This window comes from Astatotilapia calliptera, chromosome 7 (genome assembly GCF_900246225.1).
Source record: "Astatotilapia calliptera chromosome 7, fAstCal1.2, whole genome shotgun sequence".
Classification (NCBI taxonomy): Eukaryota; Metazoa; Chordata; class Actinopteri; order Cichliformes; family Cichlidae; genus Astatotilapia; species Astatotilapia calliptera.
Genome location: NC_039308.1, coordinates 17,801,777 through 17,829,318, shown reverse-complemented (window position 1 = coordinate 17,829,318; position 27,542 = coordinate 17,801,777). Strand labels below are relative to the sequence as shown.

The 27,542-nt window shown below is 42.2% G+C and overlaps 1 protein-coding gene and 1 long non-coding RNA gene across 3 annotated transcripts; one reads left to right on the top strand and one right to left on the bottom strand.

The window, feature by feature from the left end:
- Window positions 1–81: 81 nt before the first annotated feature.
- On the top strand, window positions 82–11,744 carry plpp1a (phospholipid phosphatase 1a). Of its 2 annotated transcripts, none has more exons than XM_026173508.1 (6): window positions 82–690; window positions 4,430–4,581; window positions 5,900–6,180; window positions 8,722–8,779; window positions 10,149–10,325; window positions 10,493–11,744. In XM_026173508.1, exons 1-6 carry the CDS (start codon window positions 633–635, stop codon window positions 10,610–10,612), a joined length of 846 nt encoding a protein of 281 aa, XP_026029293.1. In that variant the 5' UTR covers window positions 82–632; the 3' UTR covers window positions 10,613–11,744. The 2 variants fall into 2 exon arrangements, with proteins under 2 accessions (XP_026029293.1, XP_026029292.1); XM_026173507.1 differs by lacking the exon at window positions 4,430–4,581 and adding an exon at window positions 2,990–3,144 and having other exon boundaries at window positions 85–690.
- On the bottom strand, window positions 6,343–8,741 carry LOC113025596 (uncharacterized). The gene is made up of 2 exons (XR_003272819.1): window positions 8,685–8,741; window positions 6,343–6,937 (listed from the first exon to the last, which is right to left on the bottom strand). It is a non-coding gene; the product is annotated as an uncharacterized LOC113025596 (long non-coding RNA).
- Window positions 11,745–27,542: the final 15,798 nt, after the last annotated feature.

Sequence of the window (27,542 nt, the reverse complement as noted above, 5' to 3'; positions counted from 1 at the left end):
CCTTGTAATTGTAAAAACCTTTTTTTTTTCAACAATCTACCGATATTACCTGAACGCACCATTTTAAAGCTTCATATTTCCCCCAGTTTCACGCGGGTACGTGAAGGCAGCAGCGGGCCTTGCGTAGCTGCGATCTCCTCGGGTCTTCTCGGGTCCGCCACAGGCTCGTGTTTCATTGGATACACACAGCGACACGCGGGACAGCTGCGAGCCGAGACTCGCTGTTTGTTTTTATCACGAAGCTTTTTTTATTTATTTATTCCAAATCGGCTGTAAATCCATCATGAAGCATATGCGGAGTCATCGGCTGCGCTGCAGTTCACCACCACCGCCCCCACCCAACTACAACAACATCAACAAACACAGCAGCGGGGCCGGTCTGTGAGCCACACTCGCTTCTTTTGATATGCAGCTGCTCTCCTGTGTCCGGGGTGGTCTTTGTGTTTATTTGGAGGGCGTCGGCTTTTATTGTGCTTTTTAAACAGCTCGCTGCTGCCTTCCTTTGGCTCTCATTCAATCGGAAGGAGCACAGCAGCAGCTACGTCCTGAGGAGGAGCGTCCCCCTGGTGTTTTATTACGGCAGAAGACCCGGCAGCAGACAGGGACTCAGGAAAGCACAGACAAGAGACAACATGTTCGACATGAGAGGGATCCCCTTTGTCCTATTAGATATAGTCTGTCTGGTTCTGGGTATGTATTTAAACGCCTTTTTCCCGTCCTCGCTTTTATGTACTATGCTGTTAGTCTTTTTGATGTAAGCCGATTTAGGAAGCAGGTATAAACCTGCTGAATGGGTATTTAGCAGCTTTCGTTCACGTGAAGGGAGTGGTGCTGGATTCACTGACGTTGTATTTACAGTGGTGCTACAGTACAGCTGTAATATGTGAGCTTATCTTCAGCAGCTTCTATGCAAACTGACTTTTCAGTTTGTGCTGGCAAAGCATGTGCTGATAAATAATTATGACATTAGACGCAGTGTAAAACTAATAATTCATGCGTATCATAGCATATCATATTAATTACACTGTACCAGTAGATTTCTCTCCTGATCTTGTGGTTTGGTACTTGTGGCGCACTGACTTATTCTTTTACTTATGTAAGGGGAAGTTTGGAGTCTATATGCTGCTCTATAATCTGTGACTCATTTAAGCCAAATGTAAATTTCCTGACACTTAGTTTAGAATACAGTGCTACCTCTGCTCAGCAAAGTTTCCTGATACATGTGACCACACTTTCCCTACTGTTGACGTGTTGAATAGCCCCACGTGGTGGGACCCGTGGATTGAGTTAGAGACTCATTTCTCAGTCTCTGTTCCTACCAAAGATCTTCTCCAGACACGGCAAACACAAACTGGCCATTAAAGTGAAGCAAAGAGATTCTACCATTATAATGAAGAGCACTTTTTAACCACTCCCAACAGGGCTGGGGGGCTGGGGCTGCTTGTCCCTGAGCCTGGTTCTGCTGGAGGTCTCTTCCTGTTAAAAGAAAGTTTTTCCTCCCCACTGTCGCCAAGTGCTTACTCACAGAGTGTCGTATGATTCTTGGGAGTTGGTCTGTTGTAGGGTTTGTTGTTGTGGCTTGGCGCTATACAAATAAAATGTGATTAAATTTAATTCATATCATGTTTCAACAGGTCTTATAGTCGTGTTGATATTTCTCATTTGGCCATCGCAGTAATTGCTTTGTCTTAGATTTAAGGTGAGCAAAAAGAAACATATATCAATTAAAGGATGCAGATTTCTTTCTGCTCTACACCTGAACCTGTGTTGCCCTGAGAAGCTGCTTGACTGCCTGCGTGCAGTTCACATTCACCCTTTAATTCAAAGGGGCTATTAAATTACAAGCAGGCATCTTGTGAGAGTCTGTTTCCAGACAGATGGAGGCTGTTAGCAGCAGTCATGCACTGCTGCATGTTGCCAAACATGCACATGCATGTTGTGCTGTTAGAGTCACAGGAATGTCATCTGGTAAATGTGAGATTAAGATTTTTCTTTTTTTTTTCTTCTCTGCCTATTTGTTTGTGTTTGGCCGCTCGCAGCAGTTGTAAAGTTAGCCGTGAGCTGTCTGGTGTGCGTTTCAGTCCCAGCTTTCTGGCATCTCCAGCTGCTCCAGGCTGTCAACTTCAGCTGGTGAGGAGCTGTCCCTCATGAGGGTGAGGACAGCTGCAGAGGAGGCGCGCAGAGCGGAAATACCAGGCCGAATGAATGGGCAGTTTATTTGTAGATGATGGCATATCCTGGCGTTGTGCATCTGTGCGCGCCCGTCCATTTGCAGCCTTGCGCATTACCTTTCACTGATGGACTCATGCTTTCTGCTTAAATGAATCTTGTCTTCTCCGCACCGTACAATGAGCTAAACAGGCCAAACAGCCTGCAGGAATGGCAGCAGCATTACATCAAGACTTTGGACTAACTAATCAGCCCGTTCTGGTATCTTTATGGTATTTTATCTTAGCCGAGTCCAAAGCTCCTCTCACATCTGTGTGAGTCAGTCGTCCAGCCACAAACCTCTCAGCGCAGTTTGCTGACAAATTGCCCAAAGAGTGGTTATGTCACTCGTGCCGGAAGATGTTTTCATCTTTAAAATGTAATGTTGCAGAGTATAAACCAGTATTTCTTGTGTAACCTGATGTAGTTCTTACTTACTATTAGGACAGGTACTGCATTTCATTACAAGGTAGTGCAGCTGTTGTAGATGTTCAGTCTTTTTCACCATATAATCACCAGTCTGAAGTAGTCCTGAACTAATGCCACACATTGTTCTTATTGTTCTTGTTCTTCAACATTATTAATAAAAATAAAATAAAGCAAACAGCTTTTTATGATATATTGATTTGTGATTTTGTTCTTTTCATCAAATTTAACGACACAAGTAATACATAATAAGGTTTGTGCCGTTTGACACCTTCGTTCTGTATGATATGTTGTATGTTTTTTTAACGTGTGAATTTTTTGCTGTGGTAATTCCTCCCGGTCTCTCCTTCCACAGGAGGTCTGCCTCTGGCAGCCTATAACCTGGGTAAGATCCGTCCCTACCAAAGGGGCTTTTTCTGTACAGACGACAGCATCAAGTACCCTTTCCACAGCAGTACAATCACCTCCACGGTGCTCTACACTGTGGGCTTCGCCCTGCCCATTAGCTGTGTAAGTAGGAGTCGCTTAAAGCAGGCTCAACATACATACACGACCCGCTTCACAGCCAATATATTGACTTGCCAACAAGCACGTGTTCCGTTCTGAGCCGGTTCCTGTGGTGTGACGCATAAGCGGCTGTTTTAGTGCCCCACCTGCATGGAAAGCAGTCTTTACTGTTGTTATCAGCTTTGGCAAGTCAAAATATCCACTGTGAGGCGGTCTGTGGGGACTGAGAGAGCAGCACATCAAAGAATAAACACCCAGAGTCGAATGGAGGACAGCAGTGACACCGCTGACTGTTACTGAGACTCTGAATATGTGTCGGCTGCTTTTACTGGAGGTGTATTAAAAAGAGTTAAAGGTGAAGGAGGATGTCCACTTTACAACTACTGCAGAACAATTAATAATAGTTTATTTTATTGTCATTGTCAAGCACTACAGATGGATTTGTGGGGGGAAAAACCCTGTAATTCACTTGTTTGGTTTCCTGATGCAGTCAAAGAACTCTAAATCACATTTAGTCCAGCAAAGCACACAATCGACTATTTCCAGATATTTAATTGTGGATAATGACTGAGGCCAGGCCTTTTGGAGGGGTGTGGGGGGTTGGTTTTATGTAAACATCAGAGAGAACTTTATGTCTCTGTTATTAATCTGTGCAACAGACATTCAGGCTGCGTCCTCTGTTCCTTAAAATAGCTGGAATGCTCTTCTGGAACAGAGCGGTTGTTTCTGGAGAATGACGGGAAGAGCAGGAAGAGCGTCTGCTTTCTGCTGCTTTTGTAGCATCAGTGATTCATCCCTCTCTTTTTTTCCCTCAATGTCTAATAACTGCTGTTCAGCGTTATTGCGATTGACTCCATTGTTCCCTGTCTGTTGATGTGAGGTTTGGGAGGATACGTGGGGATATGGAACAGGACCACTGAGGAAGTTTTTTTTTCTTTTTAGGAAAGAGGAAAGTGTGTTGATAACAAAGAGTCCGAATCCGCCTAGAAACACGATCGCCGCTGTTCCCAGCACAGGAGCAACGGAGATGCACCTGCTCAGCTCTAATCTTTTTTAGGATTGACTTTTCTTCATTAACAGAAACACTAACCACAGTTTCACCATCTGTCGCTCTAACACTTTAACTATTAATGATGTTCCTGAAAGCCGGACTTCAGAGGAGCGTGGGCTTTTCCTCAACGCCCTCTCACGTGGCTGCTGGCTCTTGCTTTGCGTGGTGGAGAGATCTCTGTCCCGCTGACATCTTGTAACCTGTATTTGTTTCTCTGTCTCATTGCTTCTCTGGTAGCTGGACTCCCATTTGCAATTCTCACTCTGCGACACAGTCCTTTCCACCGGGGCTTTTTCTGTAACGATGATTCAATCAAGTACCCCTATAAAGACGACACCATTTCCTATCAGTTGTTAGGAGGTGTCATGATTCCCGTCACGGTACTCACTGTAAGTGCACAGTTTTTGTTTTCTGTTCACTTCTGTACATCTTTTTTTTTTTACTCTTCTTCAGTTTGGAGTTTTGCTGACTGCTTTCATCCACTTCTTTTTTCTTCTTATACTCGTGACCCTGCTTAATGGAACTGCATGGTTCTAATCCTCAATGCATGATTTGTTTTGCTTTTTAAAAAACATTTTAACCCCACTCTACTAATGTGCTAGCAGTTTGATTTGTTCAAATCATTTTTGAATGTTCTACATTTAATGAGGAAACAGAAAAGAGGTAGGGGTTTGTTTTTTTTACCTGACCTAATCTGCCGCCTCGGGCTTTAAAATAGAGCAGATGTGTAACCTACAGATGTGAAGGTCTACGCAAACCTTCTAGTGATGACGGAGGTCAGGTTTTATCGTTTTAAGTAATGACACGGCTATTTAGAGTTGTTAAACCTACACTATTTTTAACTGTAAGTCGAGATAAAGCAGCTCTTCTGCTGTAAAGTAATAATGAAGAAGCAGTGTGTTTGTTTAAGCCTTCGAGGCCTGTTGCCTGTTCATAGCGTTGCAGAAACATGATAACGTGCTCATAAGCCTCAGGTTTCATTTAAAGTTTCAGATGAACTGAAAGAGAGAGGCTTACTGTGTTAAGTGGACATCCTCCTGTGACCTCAGCAGCTGTTGCAGAGCCCTTCTGATTACCGTCAAATGAGCATTTATGTATTTCGAAAGCAGCATTATGAGAAGGATTTTCTTCGTTGTAAAGGATTAGATCAGAAGATCAAAAAAAACAAATTTGTCAGACATTTCGTTCATAATGTCATAATCTTAGCATAAAAACTGGAAATGAAGAAATAGCACAGATTCAAAGTTGGCTCCGCTCTGTGTCTGGTTCTGTTGGAGGTTTCTTCCTGTTAAAAGGGAGTTTTTCCTTCCCACTGTCACTTGTTCAAAGGGGTTTGTCTGGTTGTTGGGGTTTTCTCTGCATTATTGTAGAGTCTTTACCTTACAGTATAAAGCAGCTTGAGGTGGCTGTGTTTGTGATTTGGTGCTATATAAATGAGATTTAATTGAATTATTCATAACCACATGTCCAGTCTTTGCTAATTTGTGGGTTTATATTCAGGTCCTGATTTGACAGAAGAGTCAATCTTCTGATCTAATTCTTGTTTAAGAAGCAAATCATCATAGATGAGTCTTCAAAAACAAAATCAAAACAATGCTCCTGGGATTTTGCCTCCGACGTTCATTTATCTGCATCTTCTTTTTAAATGTGTCACTCTGTCATTCTGTATAAAGGTGTAACTCTGTGTCCTCCCGCCCCTCGTTGCAGATGATTGTTGGCGAGTGTCTTTTAGTTCATCTAAACCGCATCAAGTCCAAGTCGTCTTTCGGCAGCTACGTTGCCTGCCTTTACAAAGCCATCGGCACCTTCGTTTTCGGTGCCGCCATGAGCCAGTCTCTGACGGACATCGCCAAGTATTCGATCGGCCGGCTTAGGCCGCACTTCCTGGATTTGTGCAGACCGGACTGGAAACTGATCAACTGCTCTGCAGGGACTTACATTGAAGACTTCACCTGCACTGGAGACGCGAAGCAGGTCAACGAGGCCCGGTATGTATGACCCAGCACCAGGAAAGCAGAGCTCCAAGCACAGAGCAAAAATGATGTCTAGGCTAGCTTCTCAAGTGTGATGATTCAGTGCTTTATGTTGTATAATGTCTAGCTGGCCTTTTATTGGAAAAAAGCAAACCATTTAAACAGATCACCATGGACTCTGATTCATCTTTTTATTCTGATGTTTAGATTTGAAACTAGCGGTTGCAGCCCGAGTTCAAATAAGAATGAATTTGTTTCTTTTTTTGATTTCAGATGTTGAAACGAACACCTCTTTTCCAACTTTATGCACACCAGCTTTGTTTGTTTTGGGGTTTTCTTGTTGTTGAGCTGATTATTGGAAAAATCCTCAGGCCATTGTTTTGTAACATGTTCACAGTGTAAGCACAAAGGGCAGAGGTGAAGCATGTCACTGAACAACCTCTGAATAGCCGTTTTAGAGTTGTGCTTCTGACTTTCAGCTTGTGCTCAGCATCACTTGCATCTATTACTGAAGCGTAAATGAGAACAAGCACATCAAACCTAGCAACGTCACTCCAATGTGAGAAATATGTAGGTTCCAGTTATACGTGTAAGACTGAGTTGAGATGGCCCCTTTTGATATTATAAATAAGCTAGATTCTCAGCACTTACTCAGCACCATATCCTGCAGGAGATAGTGGTTCAGCAGCCGCAACCATGAGCTGTATTTGTAAGTACACAACTGCTGCGATCTGTTGGGGTTGATGGGAGGCAGACAGGACATAAAGACACACTGTGGAAGAAAGCCAGAGATTAATAATAACTAATGATCTATGAGCACACAGTAATTCATTTTTAGATTCACACAGCCTAAATGTATTTGTCCTTCCTGGCTGAGGCTGCAGCAGGATTATACTTCTGAAGTCTTATTTGTTCTTTATAATGTTCTTGTAAGAAATATCCAGCTTTACTCCCATCCATTGTCCATTGTTTACCGCCACCGGCGGCGTTAGCACCACCGCTCATACCGAGACCCAGAAAAGCCGGGTCAGTTAATTCAGTTGAGAACCACATGACCGCTTGATTTGATTTTGGTCGTTAGGGAAGGGAAACAAACCTTGGTTATGTTGCACTCCTTCATAGTACAGTCATCATTAATGATCTTCCGGCATAGATAAAGATCGTTTTTAAAAAAACAGCTGGGAAGTGTTTAGATGTGCTAAATGGGTGACATCTGTAATGTGCGCAGCTGCAGCGCGAGCCGCTTTGAGTAATATCACAGGAATGTAAAGCGTATTTTGATTTAAGGTCTCTGTCTCTTATCGGCTCAGAGCAGGAGGAAGAGTATTGGGAGGAGAGGATTTCCTCTTCTCAGTCTGACGGAGGCCCGGCCACAGAGGAGTGATGCGTGTTTATTATGGGCTGTGAGGAGGTTTACGTTACATTTGCTTCTCCCCTTCTTTATCTGTTTAAAGCGAGACGGGGAAACGTTTTGCTCGAGCTGCGGCCCTTGAGCGTAAAGGGCCCACCTACCCTTTACCGCTCTGGGGTATCTGCTGTACGTTTATCAGGGCGTGGTGCACAATCATTGCTTCCTGGAGCACCATTATTACTCAGCAGTCTGCTTTTTTTTTAAATAAAAAGCTGCTCCCTGTCTTTGTTGGCATCTGCTGGACTCTAATGCATCTAATAACTGCAACAGGAGAGGAGAGAGGAGGCTGAGATAGACTGCCCAGCATTATCTTACAGTAATATGACACCTCTGTGTCTAAGGTTTACTGCCCAGCAAAGACACAGCTCACTGTCAACGATTGAGTTCGTTTCCATGGACATGAAATCACAAATATTGATTTGTAAGGTGGCAATCATGAATTTTTCATCCTGTGATCCCTCACAGGATGCCACAGTCCTAATCTGATGCCACTGTTGGGGATTTATGGAGGTCGGCATTGTTATCGTTTACTCTGCTGGGTGTAACTAACAGTCGCTGCTGGGGAGTTGATTTATAGATTAGCTTAATTGTTAATGATGATGAAGATTTTCAGCTTTGCCATTTTGAGGGATTTCCTGTAGAGCTTTTAAAGAAAATAAGTGTCATGTTAGCAGCTCTGGGCCTAAAGTGTGCTTTTAGGTCAAAGGATAATTCTGGGTTTTTATTACAACCTAGTATATTTCTCGTTTATTCCAGCTCCTGGGGCTCATGCTAACCTGGCTCTCTAGGGTTAGGGGAAATAAGATGTTGAATTTAAAGCAGAGTATTGCAAGTATTGGTTTATAGAGATCCTTAACGCAGTGGCGGATTTTTTTTTTTTCAAATTCCTCCACATAATCCACTGATTTTCAACAAGCAGCAGGTTGTTCTGCGCTGCAGTCCAGGCCCTAAATCTGATCAGTAAAAGCCTCCTGACTGGGAAAATTGTGCCACAGTATCCACAGTGTGTGCACATGACTGCTGATGTGGTGTTTCAAACGAGAGCTAACTAAAGCCGGGGACTCTCCAGTCAGCTCAGACCGCTGTGTTAATAAAAACATGTCCTTACTCGGGTGTTGAGCTGTGCTTTTGTCTCTCTGTTGCAGGCTCTCGTTCTACTCCGGCCACTCGTCTTTTTCCATGTACTGCATGCTCTTCCTCGCTGTAAGTATCTCAGCCAGCTGCATGTTGATCTGTAATCCCATCCATCAATGTATGACTTGACCAGTGTGGCGGCTGAGGAAGCAAGGTTATTATAGTTAACTGAAAACTAAAATTCGATGTCAAAGAAACATTTTAGCTAATCAAAAAAACAACAACTAAAGATCAGACTCCTTGAAAAAGTAACTAAAATGAATTAAAACAAAGAGAAAGTTTTAGTATTTGTTTGAACTATCCATCCATTCTTATATGCTTATCCAATCCAAGGTCGGGGTGAGTGGGGGATTTTCTTATAGTTTATAATCTATCATTAAAATTATAACTTTAACTAATTATAATTAGATTGAAACTAACAATAAAAACTGAAGTTACTTAAGCAAACCTGCTCTGGAAGCAGAAATAAAAGTGATTAGATGTTACTTGGAGTTTTGTCCCCCACAGAGTGCAGGAACTTTCCCTTTATTTCCCAGCAAAGCTCCACTTTCTACATCTTCCACCTGTTAATGTACAGCTACGCCCGTCAGTCGTTGAAAACAAGGAAACTCTCCTTCAGATGGTCTAATGGACACAAAGGCACAACTTTTCACCTCTCCGCTACGCTGACGAGTCCATAACTGTAGCCACGTTCCTGGTTGTTTAGACGAAATTATGCAAATGCTTCACCAAGGCTGTTTATGATAAGCTGAGTGTCTGCTGGCTGTTGTTTCATGGCGTCACAAAGCAGACATCATTATGTTCCAAATGATTACTTACAGTTCTTTAAGGTTACATCTGTGCACCTTCAACCTCGCGCCCGTTATCAGCAGCACTTCCGTGTGTTGTTCTGAGGAGATTTTACTGCCCAGCACCGATGAACTTTGCGGTCTGCTGACTCATTCAACAGCAGCAGATATAAATACACACAGGGACAAAGTCTTGGCAAACCTCTCACACACACCCTCCGGCAAAGAGGAAGTTTGAAGTATGGAAAAGCGCTGCCATTTAAATGACATTTGCGTCAGAATTGAAGTGCAGCAGGAAGACACGAAGCATGAATCTTTGCAAAGCCATGGAGCTTGTCTGTCCTTGGGGCCACACCCTGTTTTAAACATAAACAAATGAACTCACTGGACACTGTTCCTGAGGCAAACAGAGATATAGAGACATTTATCAGCTTAGATCATCGATCAATTGCAGATAAACGGCCTGCATTGAACAAATTCCTTCTATCAGTAAAATTCTGAGACCAGCAGGGTTTTTTTCACATCCTTTCCCTTCGTGAACGTCCAGCCGCTCATTGCGGGAACAGAAGCGTGTACTAGGTTTTGACAGTGACACATGTGCTTGTTTGTGACCGTCTGTACTTTAAAAGCATGGCCCTTGTGTTTCTCAGCTCTACCTGCAGGCTCGGCTCCAGGCCGACTGGGCGCGGCTGCTGAGACCGACCATCCAGTTTTTCCTGATTGCCGCCTCTGTGTACACCGGACTGTCGAGAGTGTCTGATTACAAGCATCACTGGAGCGACGTTCTCACCGGACTCATACAGGGCGCGCTCATGGCTCTGCTCGTGGTAAGTCCTGCACTGATCTTTAAGTTCAGCCCGCAGGGGGTTTTATATATCACCCCCTTCTGGCAGTCAAGGTAAGTACTCAAACGCTGTGTGTAGATGTAACTATTCAAACCTCAGTAGCACTTATTTTTAATTATTTTATTCATTTATTTTTTTGTCTATTACAGGTCTTCTTCGTGTCAGACTTTTTCAAGCCACAAATGGAGTCCCGTAAAGAGGCAGACATCCCACACACAACTCTGCAGGAGACGCCGACAAATGGAAACCACTTTGAAAGCCCTAACTAAGCTAAGTGAGCAGTGGAGGCGACCTCTGCTCTGTCCAAACGCACGCCCGGGATCCCAGCTCTCTACCTACCATCTCACGCCAATTATCTCTGATACCCTGCATGGATTTACAACGTGAAGTTACTTGATTGTGCATTAAGTGCGCCGGTGGACAAAACACATCCTAGAAAAACCCACACTGGCCTGTTCAATTTCAAGACAGTTTGCTGTCTCGTCCACCACTTCTCCTCGTGGCTGGAGAGAGCTGAGACAACCTGTACAATCCCTGTAGTTAAGCTGACTGAAGCAGATGTAGGTTAGGGGCTAGAGGTTCTGAGAGGATGGAACTCTTTTTTTTTTTTTAGCATGTATGAATCTACTGAACCAATGGAAAGACTTGTCTGCATGCACCCACTAAAGGGTCTGACCACTGCTGGGAGGGGTGGGGAGGTTGGAAACCTGTGAATGTATCTCTGCTTAGTGCTTTTCCTGACCTGGAGTCAGTGTGCTGGATGATCTGCTTTAGGGTCAGCTTGGTCTCCATCCTTCTGACCATGCTGCCTCAGGTTCATTGTTAATTAAAGGGCTGACGGCAAAGCCGATCCCAGACCAGAGGCTGTCGACACAGCTGCCGACTCCAGGTCAGCGCCGTCTTCCTCTCCAGCTATCTAACCTGATGTTCAAATCAGGAAGTTTGATTTGTATCACGACTGGTTAGAGTGCTGCAGAGTTCAAGTCATGTGTTGCCTTTGCTGGACTGCTGCTGCTATTACAGCTTCCTGTGTAACTAATGTAAACATAAATAAATGGACAGCGTGCTTTTTATATAATCTGTAAGTAAACAAATCACCCCACAGTCATTTATTGAAATATGTCAAATATGTACATCACGCTCCCTCATCTAAAAAAACAAGAAAAAATAAAGCTGTTTATTATATCGTTTTTCCTGCATACACAGTTTTTGTCTTTAGTACTCGATGAGGTGCTGTGGGTGGAGCCCGGCAGGAGGCTTTTGATCTTTGTTATTCCGGCAGGAAAAGAAGTTAAAGAATGACTTTTTGAACATGTTTTACAATATTGACATAACTTTTCCTGAACAGATGCGTAATCTGAAAGCTTAGTTTATTGGTCAATCAACATGCATCCCCCCCCCCCCCCCCCCCAAAAAAAAAAAAAAAACAATTACAAAAGGAAAATAATTACAAATACAGAAAATAATGTAACAATCAAATATCTTTATTTATAAGTGCCTAAAATTTATTGAGCAGCAGTACATCTAACAAACTGTCTGACAATTGTGAAAAGGCTCTGCTGTTTAGGGATTTAACACAGACTACGTTTTAAGAGAAACTAATAAATATCTGGTGATAAATGAACCATGGCTGTTCCTTACCTTCAGCAAACATCTCTGTGTTGCCAGTAGCTTTAGATCCAGTATGAAGTTTCTGCACTCTGATGATTTCAGGTGTCATCTGCTGCCGATGTTTTAACAAGTCTGAAGTCAACACGATGTCTACCATTAGGGTTTTACAGCACTTCATGTTTCCATTTGCTGACAGGCTTTATGGACATGCAGATTTCCCTTTCTAGTTAGGAGCATAGCACTTGCCTGCATGGCTTAAACTACTACCAATCAGATCTCATCTGGTATTACTGCCTCTGATTGGCCAGCCGGCTTGCCTGACCCTGTACAGAATCTGTGAGATATTGTCAACAACTACCTAACAGCCCCAAACTGCAGACGAGCTGAAGTCTGCATTCAAAACAACATCAGTACTTGAGTAAAACAACTGCAGTGCCACAAGCTGACTGCCTGCATGCAACAGTAACACTGTAGTTATTCATGGTAAACAAGCACCAAGCAAGTACTTCTTAGCTGAGCATTTTTCTATTGAACGCTGAAAAACGTCTTCCATTAATAGTCTAACATATTTACTTTCTGATTTTCCTCAAAATTAAGACTTGAAATATTTTTATGTGTAAAATCAACATCATAGAAATGTTAAGTTGATTCAACACAGTCACTGTGATAAAAACAAACAAGTAAATTAAATCCTCCCTCAGCTATTTCAGCTCAGTTTTACTTTCTTGTTATGATGCCATTCATTATTTCGCAGCTGAGGTCAGTGCTGGCACTCTGATGTCGGTGGACTCAAACCGCACACAATAAATGTCAGTTACAAGTGCGGCTCCAGGGTGGTAGAAAAAGCTTTCATATCCTTATTTAAGGATGTTCAGGAGAAGCTTCTGTTAAAGGTGGTTTTAACTACTATATACACTTTTGGGTTTAAGTCATGTGGTCTCATCGTTGGGTTGGACCCCTTTCAGATGTTCACAAAATAAGCTTATGGGGCTGTAAGAAGATTTAACGTGGAGAGCGGAGTATAAAATACATTTTTAAATTTTCTTTTCTCATCTCTTCTTCAAGAAAACAACATTCAGAGCAGCTGTTTCAGCTGGATTTTCTCCAAATACCAAATGATGTAGAAACACACAGCCAATCGGGCTGGGAAGCTATCATCTCCAGCTGAACTAGCAGCAGGTGGTCTTTAGTGACAGATGACAGCCCTGTATACACCACACACACACACACACACACACACACACACACACACACACACACACACACACACATCTTTATGTCCACAAATAAAGGACTAAGAAGTGAGAGGAGTAACAAAAGTCCTGCTGAAAGAAAAAAAAAAAGGTCAAAACACTAACAGAAGACACTTAATCCTCACCAGTAGCTCCAAAACACACCACTGAACTCAACACAATAGTGGATCAAGACCATCATCAGAGCCTTCCATCAGCCATCAGATAAATATGGCAAAGTCCAAAGACCATTTGTTAGGCTGAACCCACATAAAAAAAATCCACCCACCTGAAGATGCCAAGAATGCAAAAGGAGCTCTAATGTGCGGGAACAGGAATAAAGTTGTTTATGTCAATGTTCGGGGAAGGATGAATATTTGTACGCTGAGTCAAAGGAATGACTTGTTTGTGTTCGTTTGCCCCCACGTTTTCCTGGAAGACAAAGCAGGACAGCGAGGCGGTGGCTTGATCAGCTGTCAGATCATTCAATTGTCAGAAACTGTTGGACATCATCTCAGTCAGCAGGAACTCATCAGGACTGGAAACATTTACTTTTATCTTCTTTTTTTTTATCAAACATGAGCATTTAAAAAACAGGATCTCAGAGGAGGTGTGACGTGAGCTGCAGCAGACGTCTCCTTAATCTAAATTACAACTCTCTGACGGCATCGTGACTCAGGCGATGCTCAGCATTTCACCATGTGAGGGTCCAGTTTCCTTGTCTCATCAGTAATAAATGAAAACAGGGATGTGAACCCTCTCTTGTAAAGCCTCTTGTGACAGTTTGATTATAGCACTACTGCTACTACTCAAACTACAGATTTGTACCATGAAAATAAAGGCCAAAAGCATCTTTTAACAGATTGTAAGATGCTTTAAAAAACCAGGCATTGAACCACCAACCTTCTGCTCTACCTCCTGAGCCCAACCCGATTTCTGTTTAGAAGCTGCTCCACCCAGCAGTTAGCCATCCACACTGTGGGGTGTGAGATTATTGTTTATGCCAAGCAACCTTTCTCATTTTTAACTTGTTAGACTTCTTTCGGGGTTCCTTACAAAGCTGTGCGATAAGTACCAGCTGTCTTGCACATGAGATCATTTCAAACACCACTTTAGCTGTCAGAGTGATGGAGAGGAATGTGAATGAAAACTGCGTGCTTATCTAGCACCAACAGTTTCATTTATCTGCTAAAAACCTCTAACCCTCATCGTTACGACACAAAGATTTCACCAGCGCAGCTGAAATCAAAGCTCTTAAATCTCAAGCTCAGCTTCTCTGTGCTGGTGGCCATGTCTGTGTTGGTAAAGAAAAGAGATCACACATGCACACTTAAAAAAAAAAGCATCTCAACTGCTCCGATACTCCTGACACGTACGGGATCACTACAGGTTTTCACTTGGGCAGCAGTTGTCCTTCTCTCCTGGAGCTTTCTTTAGGCGCCTTCCCAGCTTTGACAGAAGTCCAGCTGGGATAACCACATTTACTCAGGGTCTTCTTGATGTGATGTTCTGCTGTGTCTGTGGGGATGGTGTTCGCTCTGTGTTGTAGCGTCCTGATGACAGTGGATGATGAGAGTCAAACCTTAAATACTGATCCGTATGTGTAGGTTTACGGTACACAACAGCTTTTAAATGTCCCCCATTCCTGATGGAAATCTCACAGTCTAAGAAGGCTAACCTGCCACTTTTCATATCCTCCCTGGTGAATATGATGTGTCGGTCCACCGAGTTAATGTGATCTGTGAATTGCGGTAGGTCCTGAGATTTGATTTTCACACGTGTGTCATCCACATATCTGAACCAATGACTTGGTGGTGTTCCAGGGTAGGATAACAAAGCCCTCTTTTCCACTTCTTCCATGTACAAATTGGCCACGATGGGTGAAACTGGGAAAACCTGCAGTCAGCTGAGACTGAAGAAGTCACTTGGATGAGTGACAAAACGTTTCTCCCACTGATGAACAGTCAACTTTTGGATATTTACGTTATACTTTCCCACATTACTTCTGAATGGGAACCCATTTAAAATAACAAAGATACAAAAAGCAACATTTCCCATACCGGGAGTTGAACCCGGGCCACCTGGGTGAAAACCAGGAATCCTGACCACTAGACCCAGCTAGACCATATGGGACCTCTTGGAGTGTTGGAGTATACCATGGTTGTTTTGCTTCTGATGTGACACAGAGTAAGTACAATGCAAACTTGTGACCATTTGGATGAGCCATTCTCATGATTTACATAGAAAGTTGCTTCCTGTTTGGTGCTTTCCCTGTGTGTGGGCAAAATAAGAGCCCACCAAAAAACAACAACAAACAAAAAAAAAAAAAAAAAAAGATCAATGCAAGACTCATGCTACACAGCATGAAACAAAAGTCCCTTTCACTGAGCGTAATATTTCTGTGAGATGTGCAGTTCAGCCAGTGCTACCTGCTTTCCTAAACAAACGTGTAAAAAAATGTAAATCACCAACGGTGGCGTCTGTAAGGACTGGAGTGTAGAGAGACGAAAGAAGGACGATAAAGGATCGCAGCAGGAGTTTGAAGCTGTTAGGAAAAGTGGGTTAATCACCAGCCTACAAAGGAATCAGTTTAGTAATCCAGTTTGTGCTGGACTAGTTAGCTTAGCATTTCATTCAAACTTAACCTGGCTAATCCTCAGCACACTACAAACTTACTTTGGTTCCTTAAGTGTTGCTCATGCATTTCTTATTGAAGAAATCTTCGACTGTATAAGTAATTTTAGACCGTATTGTTCTGAACATGTGTAAAGACCTAGAGATACACAAACTGAAAGGACTCATGCAAATTACTTACAGTTTATATGTCAGCCTTTAAAGGCCATACAGGAGGAATTGTCCTTTTCTTTACAAATGCAGGGGGGATGGTGCGGTTGGGCTTGCAATAAATTGCTGGAACACAGCCTGATTTTTTTCTTTGTTTGTTTTTTTTTAACACAATGCAGTTAGACTTTTTGAACATAATGTACAGGATAAAATAAGATCTACTTACGATCATATTAGGAATTTTTCCCACCATGCCACCTATAGGAGTAGGAATAACGAATAACGCCCTTGCTTTCTTCCTGTGTTTGTCAGTATGAGCATATTGGACCGTAACTGAAAAGCAAAATACAATAAAAGGTCACTGATTCTTATCTGACAAAAGGTAGGACTGTAGATAAACAGAGAAGGTTAAAAATGTATAATAATCTGGTGTTTAATGTCATCATAAGGCCTGACATTTACTCCTTGACTCCTGGATTTCTTTGCCTATATTGGCCAGCTGCTGCCTGATTTTAAAGCACGTGACGGTGTGGTGATTCATCCAGATAGATCTTACCCGACAACTTAATACTTAATATACTACAATATATACTTATAGATGCTATTAAAATCAGTGATTTACATACAAATTCTTATCTAATCTGCAGTGTGCACATATGAAAATGCTTACTCTCCACTACATCAGGCAAAGCCCTGTAGTGTTGGAACTGGTAGAAAGACTTGCATGCACTCTGAGTTGATCTCCTCCACATGCAGCAGGTTGAGCACCATGTTGTAGGTTCGTTAGAAGCTGCTGTTCAAAGGATCTGCAGAGCCCTGCACAGCAGGATGAAATCACAAAAACATCAACTGGACAAAAGTACAGCTGTGATAAATCATGTATTCTGATTAAAATGTCAGCTTTTTCCTAAAACGGGCCAAGAAATCTAAATAACTGCAGGCTGAAGTCATTTTCTCCACTTAAAATAGTGATTTTGTAATCACAACCTCTGAACCACAGACATCTTTCTCCAAGACTCAGTGCAAGTTCAGAGCTGTCACAGCGCCAACGAACAGTTTCAAATTAACACTACTTCTTTGAAAAGCTGGCCCGCTGCGTATTTATAGCAGCGCAGCTATAAATGTGTCAAATCAAAGGCAGGGGACAAAGACTCTCTGGCTTCTTTGTGACTCTGTGTTAAGGTTTGACAGCACACCAAGCGGCCTCATGACACACAGAACAACTTCAGAGTCACTGCTGACAACCTCTACTCAGTGGTTCACACAGATTCTTAGTAGGATTGTAATTTGTATGAATGACTAGAAATGCATCAAAGAGGAGTGTGTAGACAGCTGTGAGGTGGTCTGCAAGGACACGATTAGGAAGAAGACTAGAAGTTGAAAACTTCATGACTTGATGGTTAATAAGAAGGATACCAGATTATTCACAGCTGGGCACACCTTCTTATTCACCATGAAAAAACAGTCGCTCTGTCATCCGCTCCTCTCCTCCCAGCACACAAAGACATGTGGATATACTCTATTTCTGCATTGCTATAAATCTGCATCACTCATCTATGTTGTGATGTGGAGAGTGAAGCACTTTTCCAAAGGCCTCTGAGGACTGTGCATTGAATCACACATGGCACTGACTGAACTCCACATTTTTACCTCTTACCAAACTAAAAAAGTGTTCAAATGATCCAACTTTCAATCCAGGCATGCGATCAGCTTTTGACTTGGAAGAGAGATTTTTTAAAGAATGAAGGTGAAGTGCGAGTGCCTGCGTGGAGCTTTGGCACTATCGGAGGCAACAGATGTTCCTGATGAACCTCTTGGAGGGCAGTTTCACTCTCCCTCTCTCAATTTCTCCAGTCCTTAGAGCGCATAAGAGCCCCCAGCTTATAAACAATACGTGGCTGTTTATGTGGCAATGCAAGCTGCAGCGCTTGAAGACCTTATAAAGGCTTCAGAGCAACACGCTGCATAGTAACTGCATACTTCACAATTTATGAGGAGCTCTGCATTTTACTGGCCTCTAACAGAAGCCATAGAAAGACAGATTTCTTTCTGGAGAAATCTTTAAATTTTCCAAACATGCATATCTAAAGTAATACTGCTGCAGAGAAAATGATCTATTTACAGGACTTGACATTGCTAACCATGGCATGACTTTGCTGCCTACAGATGATTTATTATGCAAAACAAAGAAAGAAATAAAATAAAATAAAAGATCAATGTATGTGTCTGACTGTGTGCTCTTCCAACGCTGTGATTTTTGCCATCAATCTTGAATCAATTTTTGGCACCTTTCCCTCATTTCACAGTGTTACTGTCACTGACTGTTCATTACGCAGAAGTTAGCAGCAGCACAGTGCGACACTATGGCTAAAGTCAATCTGAAAACAGTAACATCTGGACCATTTGCAGAGCAGATGCTGCAACACTGTGCTTCCACTCTAATCAATGAATCTGGCTACACCACACCCAAGTTGTGGACACGAACCAGTTGTGGACACTGTTCTTTTTCCTAGGCAGGAGGACTGTGCAGCATAATTTTTAACAATTTTAAAAAAGCAAGATATGAGTGCATGATTTTATTTTGGATTTTCTCTATTCCATGCAGAGTCTGAAGTATACATATAGCCTCAAATATATACAAAGACTCATTTAAATCTTTTAATACGTTGTCCTGAAGGTTCCACAAAGTGTTTCAATTTGACAGGGTCTTTTGAGTTCGAATTAGTGAGAAAGGTTGATTACAGCAGGTAGTTTCTCTTCACAAAGATAAAAACGATTTGTTTGAAAGCACTCACTGGATTGACCAAAACTCGGCATAATAAGAAAGTCCATGGACCTCAGTGAAGATCTAAGGAGGAGAACTGCAGATTTATGATGGGAAAGTCTCTTGGAGCCATTTCTAAATAACTCCAGATTCCAAGATCATCAGTTTAAACAACAGTACACAAGTTATTAAAATGTGTTACCACACTCAATGGTCTGGAAGACAGACCCAACTCACCCTCAGATGAGAGGAAATTGTTCAGGAACAAACCAGAAGCCACCAAGGCTTTCTGGCCTGCCGTGAACTGGAAACTGCTGGAAAACCTGTGTCACTATCCAAAGTGAAGCTTGACTGAAATTTGAGGCTTATGGGCAAACCAAATGTCTTCTGGAGAAAGGTTTTATTCAGACAAGATAAAGACTGAGCTATTCGGTTACAATGACAACAGGTATGTCTAAAGGAGTGGAGATGAGGTTTTCAAGCCTAAAAACACTGCACCAACTGTCAAGCATGGTGGAGGCAGCGTTATGCTGGTATTTGTAGTAATCTTTTATTTTGAGTCCTACTGGTTTTTGCTCCATTCTTGCTGATAGTAGTTTGCATTGTATTCCTGTTTCACTTTATCCTGCCTTCCCTGTGTTTCCCATGTTTAGTTAATGTTTTGCCACTCTCTGTGTTCCCTTAGTATGTTGCCCTCCTCTGTCAAGTTGCTTGTATTAATTTCATTAAGGTGATTGTGTTTTCTCTGTTTAATTATTACTTCCTGTTTTACTTTGAAATAATTTGTGCTCCTTGTGCTTTGCTTTTAGTTTTGCTTCCTTTGTCTAGTCTGCTCTGATTTGGTTCACCTGTGTCTTGTTCTCCACAGCGGTCTCCACTTCCCCTAATCACCCACCTGTGTGTGTATTAGCTGTGTCCCAAAACGTCGGCTGCATCCTTTGGAGGACGCGGCCTTCGCAGTCTACGTGGGCCGGGTCCTTCGAAGACTAAGAAGGCCGGAAGTGCGAGGCTGTAAAATGGGACAGTCTAGCCTTCAGATTTGCGTCACCGCTGTCTTGGTGGAGTTTAATAAACTCGGCCGTCTGCTCCTTGCTATCTAAAATATAACAGGAAACTGGCATAAATTCTTGACCGTCTCATACTTCTGTTTAAGCAGTTTTCTGTTTGACGTTTATTCAGCTGTGTAAAAATCCTGGAGGAACCCGATGGATTAATAAAGTTTTATTTAACTCATTCACTGCCATTGACGTCTATAGCCGTCAATTGCAGTGAATGAGTCAATGGGTTTAACTCATTCACTGCCAATGGCTGGCAGTGAATGAGTTAATCTAATAATCTAATAACTTTGATCTCAGCCAAACCGATTTACTCCGGAACAAATAAAACACCGATAAAAGCCAAACATTTACATTTTTAAGTTATCTGAGTGACTTATATATCATGTTTAACCTGAGAAGCGAAAGACAGTGGAGGTCTGAAAACGATGAAGCTGGAAGTCCGCTGCTCTCGTCAGGTTGAGTGACCTTTGAACCCCCCGGCTAGCTATCGAGCTGGTGGGTAACAGACGTCTCCGAAAACATCGGAGCACTTTTGCAAATATGCGATGTCTTGATAAACCAAGCAGATATTTGTAATTTACACAGCTACTTTCTCGTCTGAAAATATGTTAAAAGTTTATTTTGTGACCCAGAAAGATTAATAAGAGTAATTTTAAAACTTAGTAGCGGCCGCCATTGTTGGAAACTAAAATAGGCTGGGCCTCGCTATGAATTCTGGGATATGGTAGGCCACGAAGGACACACCCGACCCATCCTTCAAATTCGGGGAAATGAAGGACGCATTTGTCGTCGCATTTGAAGGAGTCGATGAATTGGGACAGCCTTCGTCGGCCTGGCTGTGACGTAAGCGGCCTTCAAATGCGGCCTCCGGAGGATGCAGCCGACGTTTTGGGAGACAGCTTATTTTCTTACGCAAGGTGTTGTCCTAGAAACAAATTGGTCACAAATGGCTTTTCGTTTATTTTATTTGTCAAAAACACAGATAAAGTTTCATAGCACTGTAAAGTCGCTGAAGATAAAATATAATCCAAAACAAAAGCTCAACTTTTTGTTTTGCCTGTGACTCAAAAAGGCTTATACTGAAGGTGTGCTCCAGGTGTAACAAGTCATTCGCTTTGTGTATGATGTGTTCAGGGAATTCAATGCCTAGAAGTCACTGCAAGTATTTGTTCATGCATCATTACCCATAGTGTTTACTTTATGGGTTTACCTTTATTAGTCATATTCATGTGAGCACAGACTCCCTCGATCAATGAAGCTCACTGACTTTTGGCAAATTAACTCTTAGTGCCGACTATTTATTAAATTTTTGTGAAAAATATTTTAATTCAAGCCTTTAAAAAAACTTTAAACTCTCTAAAAGATGAACATTTCCTAAATCTCAGTTACAAATAGTGCAGCAGTCCTGCAGAGATTGACCAATTTTCTTATTAAAGTTAGCATCACATAGGGTGCCTTCGGAGGAAAGCACCCTATGGTCTGTTTGGGGTTAGCAGTAGGCCTCCGTGATGAATCCCCCTCTATATCTCCCTCCTTAACAGTAGCTGTTAATCTCCTCACTCAGCAACAGTTCTGCTCACATGATCACAGCTGTCGAAACCAAGGAAACAGAGGATTGGAAAAGCATCCCCATCCCTCGTAGTGGAAAAGTGTGTTGTAGGATCAGGCTATAGTGGTCTACCCACAAACAGCTATGACCGCAACAGAGCTGGTTTTTATAACGTGACTCATCACAGCAGAGCAAAATAACAGGAGCACAGTGTTTGAGCCCGTGTTGACATTTTGTGTGCAGCTATTTAAATTAAGGCTGTCTTTTCTGAGCAGGAAAGGGACTCTGTGGACACGGAGAAGAGTTTCGATGAGGTTTTACAAGGTGTCAACGCCAGGTTCAGAAAACTGCTTCCTCTGGCGTGTAGAAACAACATCTCTGCTTAACTGACACAGTTTGTTGTCCTCGTCCGAACGACAGCCCGCTTTCTCAAGACATTTCTCGTCATCTGGAACAAACAAGCACTGCATTTTTTAAGATCCTACGCAGCTACTCGGTTCGTTTCTTACAGATTTGAGTCATTTTAAAATGCTACAAACGCAATTAATCTTGGCATATGTGTGTTTAATGCTGGACAACGCAGAGAGGGGTTATTGTGGAACTGGCTCCAAGGAAACATCAAGCACTCAGGGACTGAGCAAGGCTCTCATGACTCTTTTGAGTTTTTGTGCTAAACACATTATAGTATTTGCTGTTGCCGCTGAGCCGTCTCTGTGTCCATCTCAGTCTATGTGGAAACTTAGTCACAGGTCTTTATTCATGAAACCATTCTGGGAAATGTTCCTTCTTATGAGGCTGTATTAATCATAACCTTGGGGCACCACAAAGTCTGACAGCTCAGTATTTACTTTTAAAATGTCAGGCGTCAGTGCCGGGGAGACTTATTTTACTTGTTTAATCATTAACAAATTTACTTTTAAAAAAGTCTAAAGCATTGGGGGAAAGTTCAAGTTAAGGCCTTTGCTTAACAGTTGTTGCACTGAGCGAAGTGCAGGAGGTGCCTGATGAGCTCAAAGGCACAACGTTGGCAAAGTTCAGCTCATTTGAACCTTGACCACTCCACACCATGATGAATGCTCACACAATTAGAAGACAAAAACAGAGCAATGCTGACTGCCAAACTCCCGCATCGAGCCATCAGGAGTAAAACGCTTTTTAATGGAAGCAGATTGCCATCCAATTAGTCATGTGGCTTGTTGATAGGTTAGATTTGTTAGCTGCCCTCCCATTGGCTCCACTGATGTGTTAAACTCTCATTTTAATTCAGGTAATGAGTAAAAGAGGAGCAGCTTTCGTTACTCCTTACTGCATGAAAGCATACCACAACCAAGATGGAGAAGAAATATAAGCTTTGTCATGGACTTAAAAAGGCCTTGAAGTTAGTAAAGGTTGAGATGCATCATGGATAAAATATAAATTTGTTCTTGGAGTTTGCCCCACACCAGGGATTAATACTGTGTACATCTCAGCCTCGGTTGTTTCTATCTCGACTGATCTTTCAGTGTGATGCTACATTTCATGTCCGTAAATCAGAGGAATGCCCAAGGGTGAACAAAAGATCAGCGAGGTCAGCAGAATCATTAGGAACCATCCCCTGCAGACACAAAGATCCAAACAAAATTCACAGCTATGTAACCAGTCCATGCTGAAGCACTTGGCTGTGCAAACTTCATCAACCTCAGGCTCTGCCAACAGCAGGAAAAACATCTGCCATACTGCTCTGTGGCCAAAAACAATGGCCTTAACGCTGCGGGTCAGCCTCCCGAGCTAGATCAGTATCGAACTTATCTGTTTTTTGCTGCAATTGTGCTGTTTCCTTGACTCCAACATGGCCCTGTCACTCCACAAAAGCTGCCCAGAAAATGCGCAGTCACAAGTCACAGCAGGGTGGGAGAGGGGGGAACCCTGTCGTCAGGGTACAAGATTTTTTTTTTTTTTTTTAAAGGGGGGAATTAAAAGCAAAAAAGACAGAAGAAGGGGAAGGAGGGGGCTGGGTGGAAAAGAGAAAAACCAGAAGAGCTACGTGGCTCCGTGTCCTCATCACAACCCACCTACACACAAAAACAGAGGAACCTGTGTATACACACACACTGGTTAGACAATATAGTTTTCATCTGTGTGCTAGTCAGAACCGGCCCCTATGAGCTTGTAAATGACAGACAGCAACAGAAAACTTTAATGATATATTTAAAAAACTGCAAATTTACATTTACCTCATATGTTATTTGATCTACATAGGGGTTTTTTTTCTGTAAAACATATTTGATATGTTAACCTGTAACTTTTTCTCCTTACTGCCGATGCTCGATCATTATCTTCCCATTTTTCAGGGAAAATCAGCTTTACCGAGAGAACTCTCAGAACACGAGCAACTTGTGAAAACGAGGAACTGTCTTTGGCACAGTGTCTCCATTTGTTTTGTGCAATACTGATAAATCATTGGCGATCTGCACGGGATTTCAGTGCTGGAAGAGCTCAGTGTGAAAACAAACCTTCTCATTTATAACAATGTCACCGGGCAGAAAAAACAAACTGAAATGGGGAAGGAAAAGATCTCCCACTTAAGATTTGATGAGCATGTTTGACTTGGAGCAGGTGGATGTGAGCCAAGCTCAGTCTGCTGCTGGACTGTCTCCAATCATGTGAGGATTTATTCTTATGAAGCAACTCCTCCACTTATCCACTGGACCAAATAGCAGCGCCAACGGTGAAGGCACAATAAGCCACACTGATGGTAATCGCTGGGTGAGGAGGATTAAATTACATTCCCTGCCAACGATTTAGCAATGTTGATTTATTTGCCTGATTTCATCTCCTTCCCCGACCTCCTCCCAGTCACTAAAACACATGATTTATGATGTTTCAGTGGGTAAAGACAATCTGTTTGTCATCTCCAGATTTAATCAACAATAAGCTCACTGACTGATCATTTGACCTTTATAGCTTTATACCTGACAGTTTCATTTGAGCTATTGCTCAAATGAAAGTACATAATCAATAACAAGAACTAAGATAAGCTCCTATTAAATGAATCACCAGTAATTATTACTTTGGGCAGTAATTATGACCCAGAATGAATTCAGTATCGTTAGTTATGATTAAGCCTTGTCTGTGAAACAGCTACAGGCACCAGCTGCTGATCACATCACAATTCTTAATGTCTAAGAAGATGAAATCGTGCCTGAGGCATCAATCCAGCGAGACCCATTCTGTGGAATCTAAAGGGCAAAGATTCAGCTGCTATTATAGTAGCTAGGCTCAGACGTGCACTCAATTGCCAGTTTACCAATCTAAAATTATCCACACTGAGGAAAGTTAAAACAACAACAAATGTACGCCTGGCTGGGTGTAACACAACAATATATGAGACCACCAACACCCCCATAAAGTTGATTTATTACTGTTTTTAAACAGTTTTAAAAACTAAAGTGACATTTTATAGCCTTCGTGAGTATTAACAGAGGAACCTAACTCATTTAATAGCTGATAATAATGCAGATAAACCAAGAAATAAATGAATCATTCAGTCAACGTTAATATTGATTATTAACAGTATGTCATAAGGCAACTAGTAACTAGGCAGAGATGATATAAGCAGTTTTTAGAGGAAGAGCTCGCAGAAAATGCGTGGATAGATGTTTACGTGTGAAAAGAAACAACTGATGCGAAGTTTTCACTAGTTTTTATAAAAAGCTGAGTGATTTAACCCGAACAACCAAAAACTAAAGCTCTCAAAAAAAGACTATTACCATTTTAAGCTGAAAGACGGTGCTTTTTCACTCATTTTCAGTTTAGTCCTTGAAGCTGACCATTTTCAAAGAAATGTTTTTTGTTTGTATGTTAAGGCTCTTAACACTGGCCTATGAATAATTCAAGCAAAAGTAAGATACAAACATCAAGGGAGGAACCAGTGTTGTGTTTACACATAAATGTATTACACAGGAACTCAACTGAAAACCAGAAGCAGCAAGTTTTATGGAGTGATGACTTCAAATTTGAAAATTCTGGTCAATCCGGAGAAGGTCAGGAGAGACAACATGAGTGCTTACTGCAGTCTGTAAAACACAGTGGAGGCTCTGCCAGTTTGGTTAGATTTTGATTCATCGTGCAATACTATCAGGAGAGCATCAGGCTGGAAACAACTGGCCTCATTAGATCTCAGGACTCAACATTAGCAGTGTGGGATCATCTTGACAGAGAGCAGAACAAAAGGCAGCCAAAATCCAAAGAAGAGCTTTGAATGTCCTCCAAGAAGCCGCGAAAAATATTCCTGAAAACTTCTTAAAGAAATTACAGGAAAACTTACCTAAGAGAGTTCAGGATGGGTTGAAGAATGGAGATGATCATACCAAATATTGACTTTCACGTTCATAAAAATTGTGCAAACACTATTTTGCATTATATTTCCATTTGTGTTCGCATGTTTCAATAAATTGCTGCACCCATTTCCTATAAACTCTGAGATCAGCAGGTCTCAGTTCGCTTTTCAATCAACTCAGTAAGTGACTGTGTAAAAGACACGTTTACTGTTGTACAGTGGGGCAAAAAAGTATTTAGTCAGCCACCGATTGTGCAAGTTCCCCCGCCTAAAATGATGACAGAGGTCAGTAATTTGCACCAGAGGTACACTTCAACTGTGAGAGACAGAATGTGAAAAAAAAAAAAAAATCCATGAATCCACATGGTAGGATTTGTAAAGAATTTATTCGTAAATCAGGGTGGAAAATAAGTATTTGGTCAATAACAAAAATACAACTCAATACTTTGTAACATAACCTTTGTTGGCAATAACAGAGGTCAAACATTTACTATAGGTCTTTACCAGGTTTGCACACACAGTAGCTGGTATTTTGGCCCATTCCTCCATGCAGATCTTCTCGAGAGCAGTGATGTTTTGGGGCTGTCGCCGAGCAACACGGACTTTCAACTCCCGCCACAGATTTTCTATGGGGTTGAGGTCTGGAGACTGGCTAGGCCACTCCAGGACTTTCAAATGCTTCTTACGGAGCCACTCCTTTGTTGCCCGGGCGGTGTGTTTTGGATCATTGTCATGTTGGAAGACCCAGCCTCGTTTCATCTTCAAAGTTCTCACTGATGGAAGGAGGTTTTGGCTCAAAATCTCACGATACATGGCCCCATTCATTCTGTCCTTAACACGGATCAGTCGTCCTGTCCCCTTGGCAGAAAAACAGCCCCATAGCATGATGTTTCCACCCCCATGCTTCACAGTAGGTATGGTGTTCTTGGGATGCAACTCAGTATTCTTCTTCCTCCAAACACGACGAGTTGAGTTTATACCAAAAAGTTCTACTTTGGTTTCATCTGACCACATGACATTCTCCCAATCCTCTGCTGTATCATCCATGTGCTCTCTGGCAAACTTCAGACGGGCCTGGACATGCACTGGCTTCAGCAGCGGAACACGTCTGGCACTGCGGGATTTGATTCCCTGCCGTTGTAGTGTGTTACTGATGGTGACCTTTGTTACTTTGGTCCCAGCTCTCTGCAGGTCATTCACCAGGTCCCCCCGTGTGGTTCTGGGATCTTTGCTCACCGTTCTCATGATCATTTTGACCCCACGGGATGAGATCTTGCGTGGAGCCCCAGATCGAGGGAGATTATCAGTGGTCTTGTATGTCTTCCATTTTCTGATGATTGCTCCCACAGTTGATTTTTTCACACCAAGCTGCTTGCCTATTGTAGATTCACTCTTCCCAGTCTGGTGCAGGTCTACAATACTTTTCCTGGTGTCCTTCGAGAGCTCTTTGGTCTTGGCCATGGCGGAGTTTGGAGTCTGACTGTTTGAGGCTGTGGACAGGTGTCTTTTATACAGATGATGAGTTCAAACAGGTGCCATTCATACAGGTAACGAGTGGAGGACAGAAAAGTGTCTTACAGAAGATGTTACAGGTCTGTGAGAGCCAGAGATTTTCCATGTTTGAGGTGACCAAATACTTATTTTCCACCCTAATTTACGAATAAATTCTTTACAAATCCTACCATGTGAATTCATGGATTTTTTTTTTCACATTCTGTCTCTCACAGTTGAAGTGTACCTCTGGTGCAAATTACTGACCTCTGTCATCATTTTAAGTGGGGGAACTTGCACAATCGGTGGCTGACTAAATACTTTTTTGCCCCACTGTAAATGTTTACTTTGACACGCAAAGCACAGCATACTGATGTTTATCAATGTTAAAG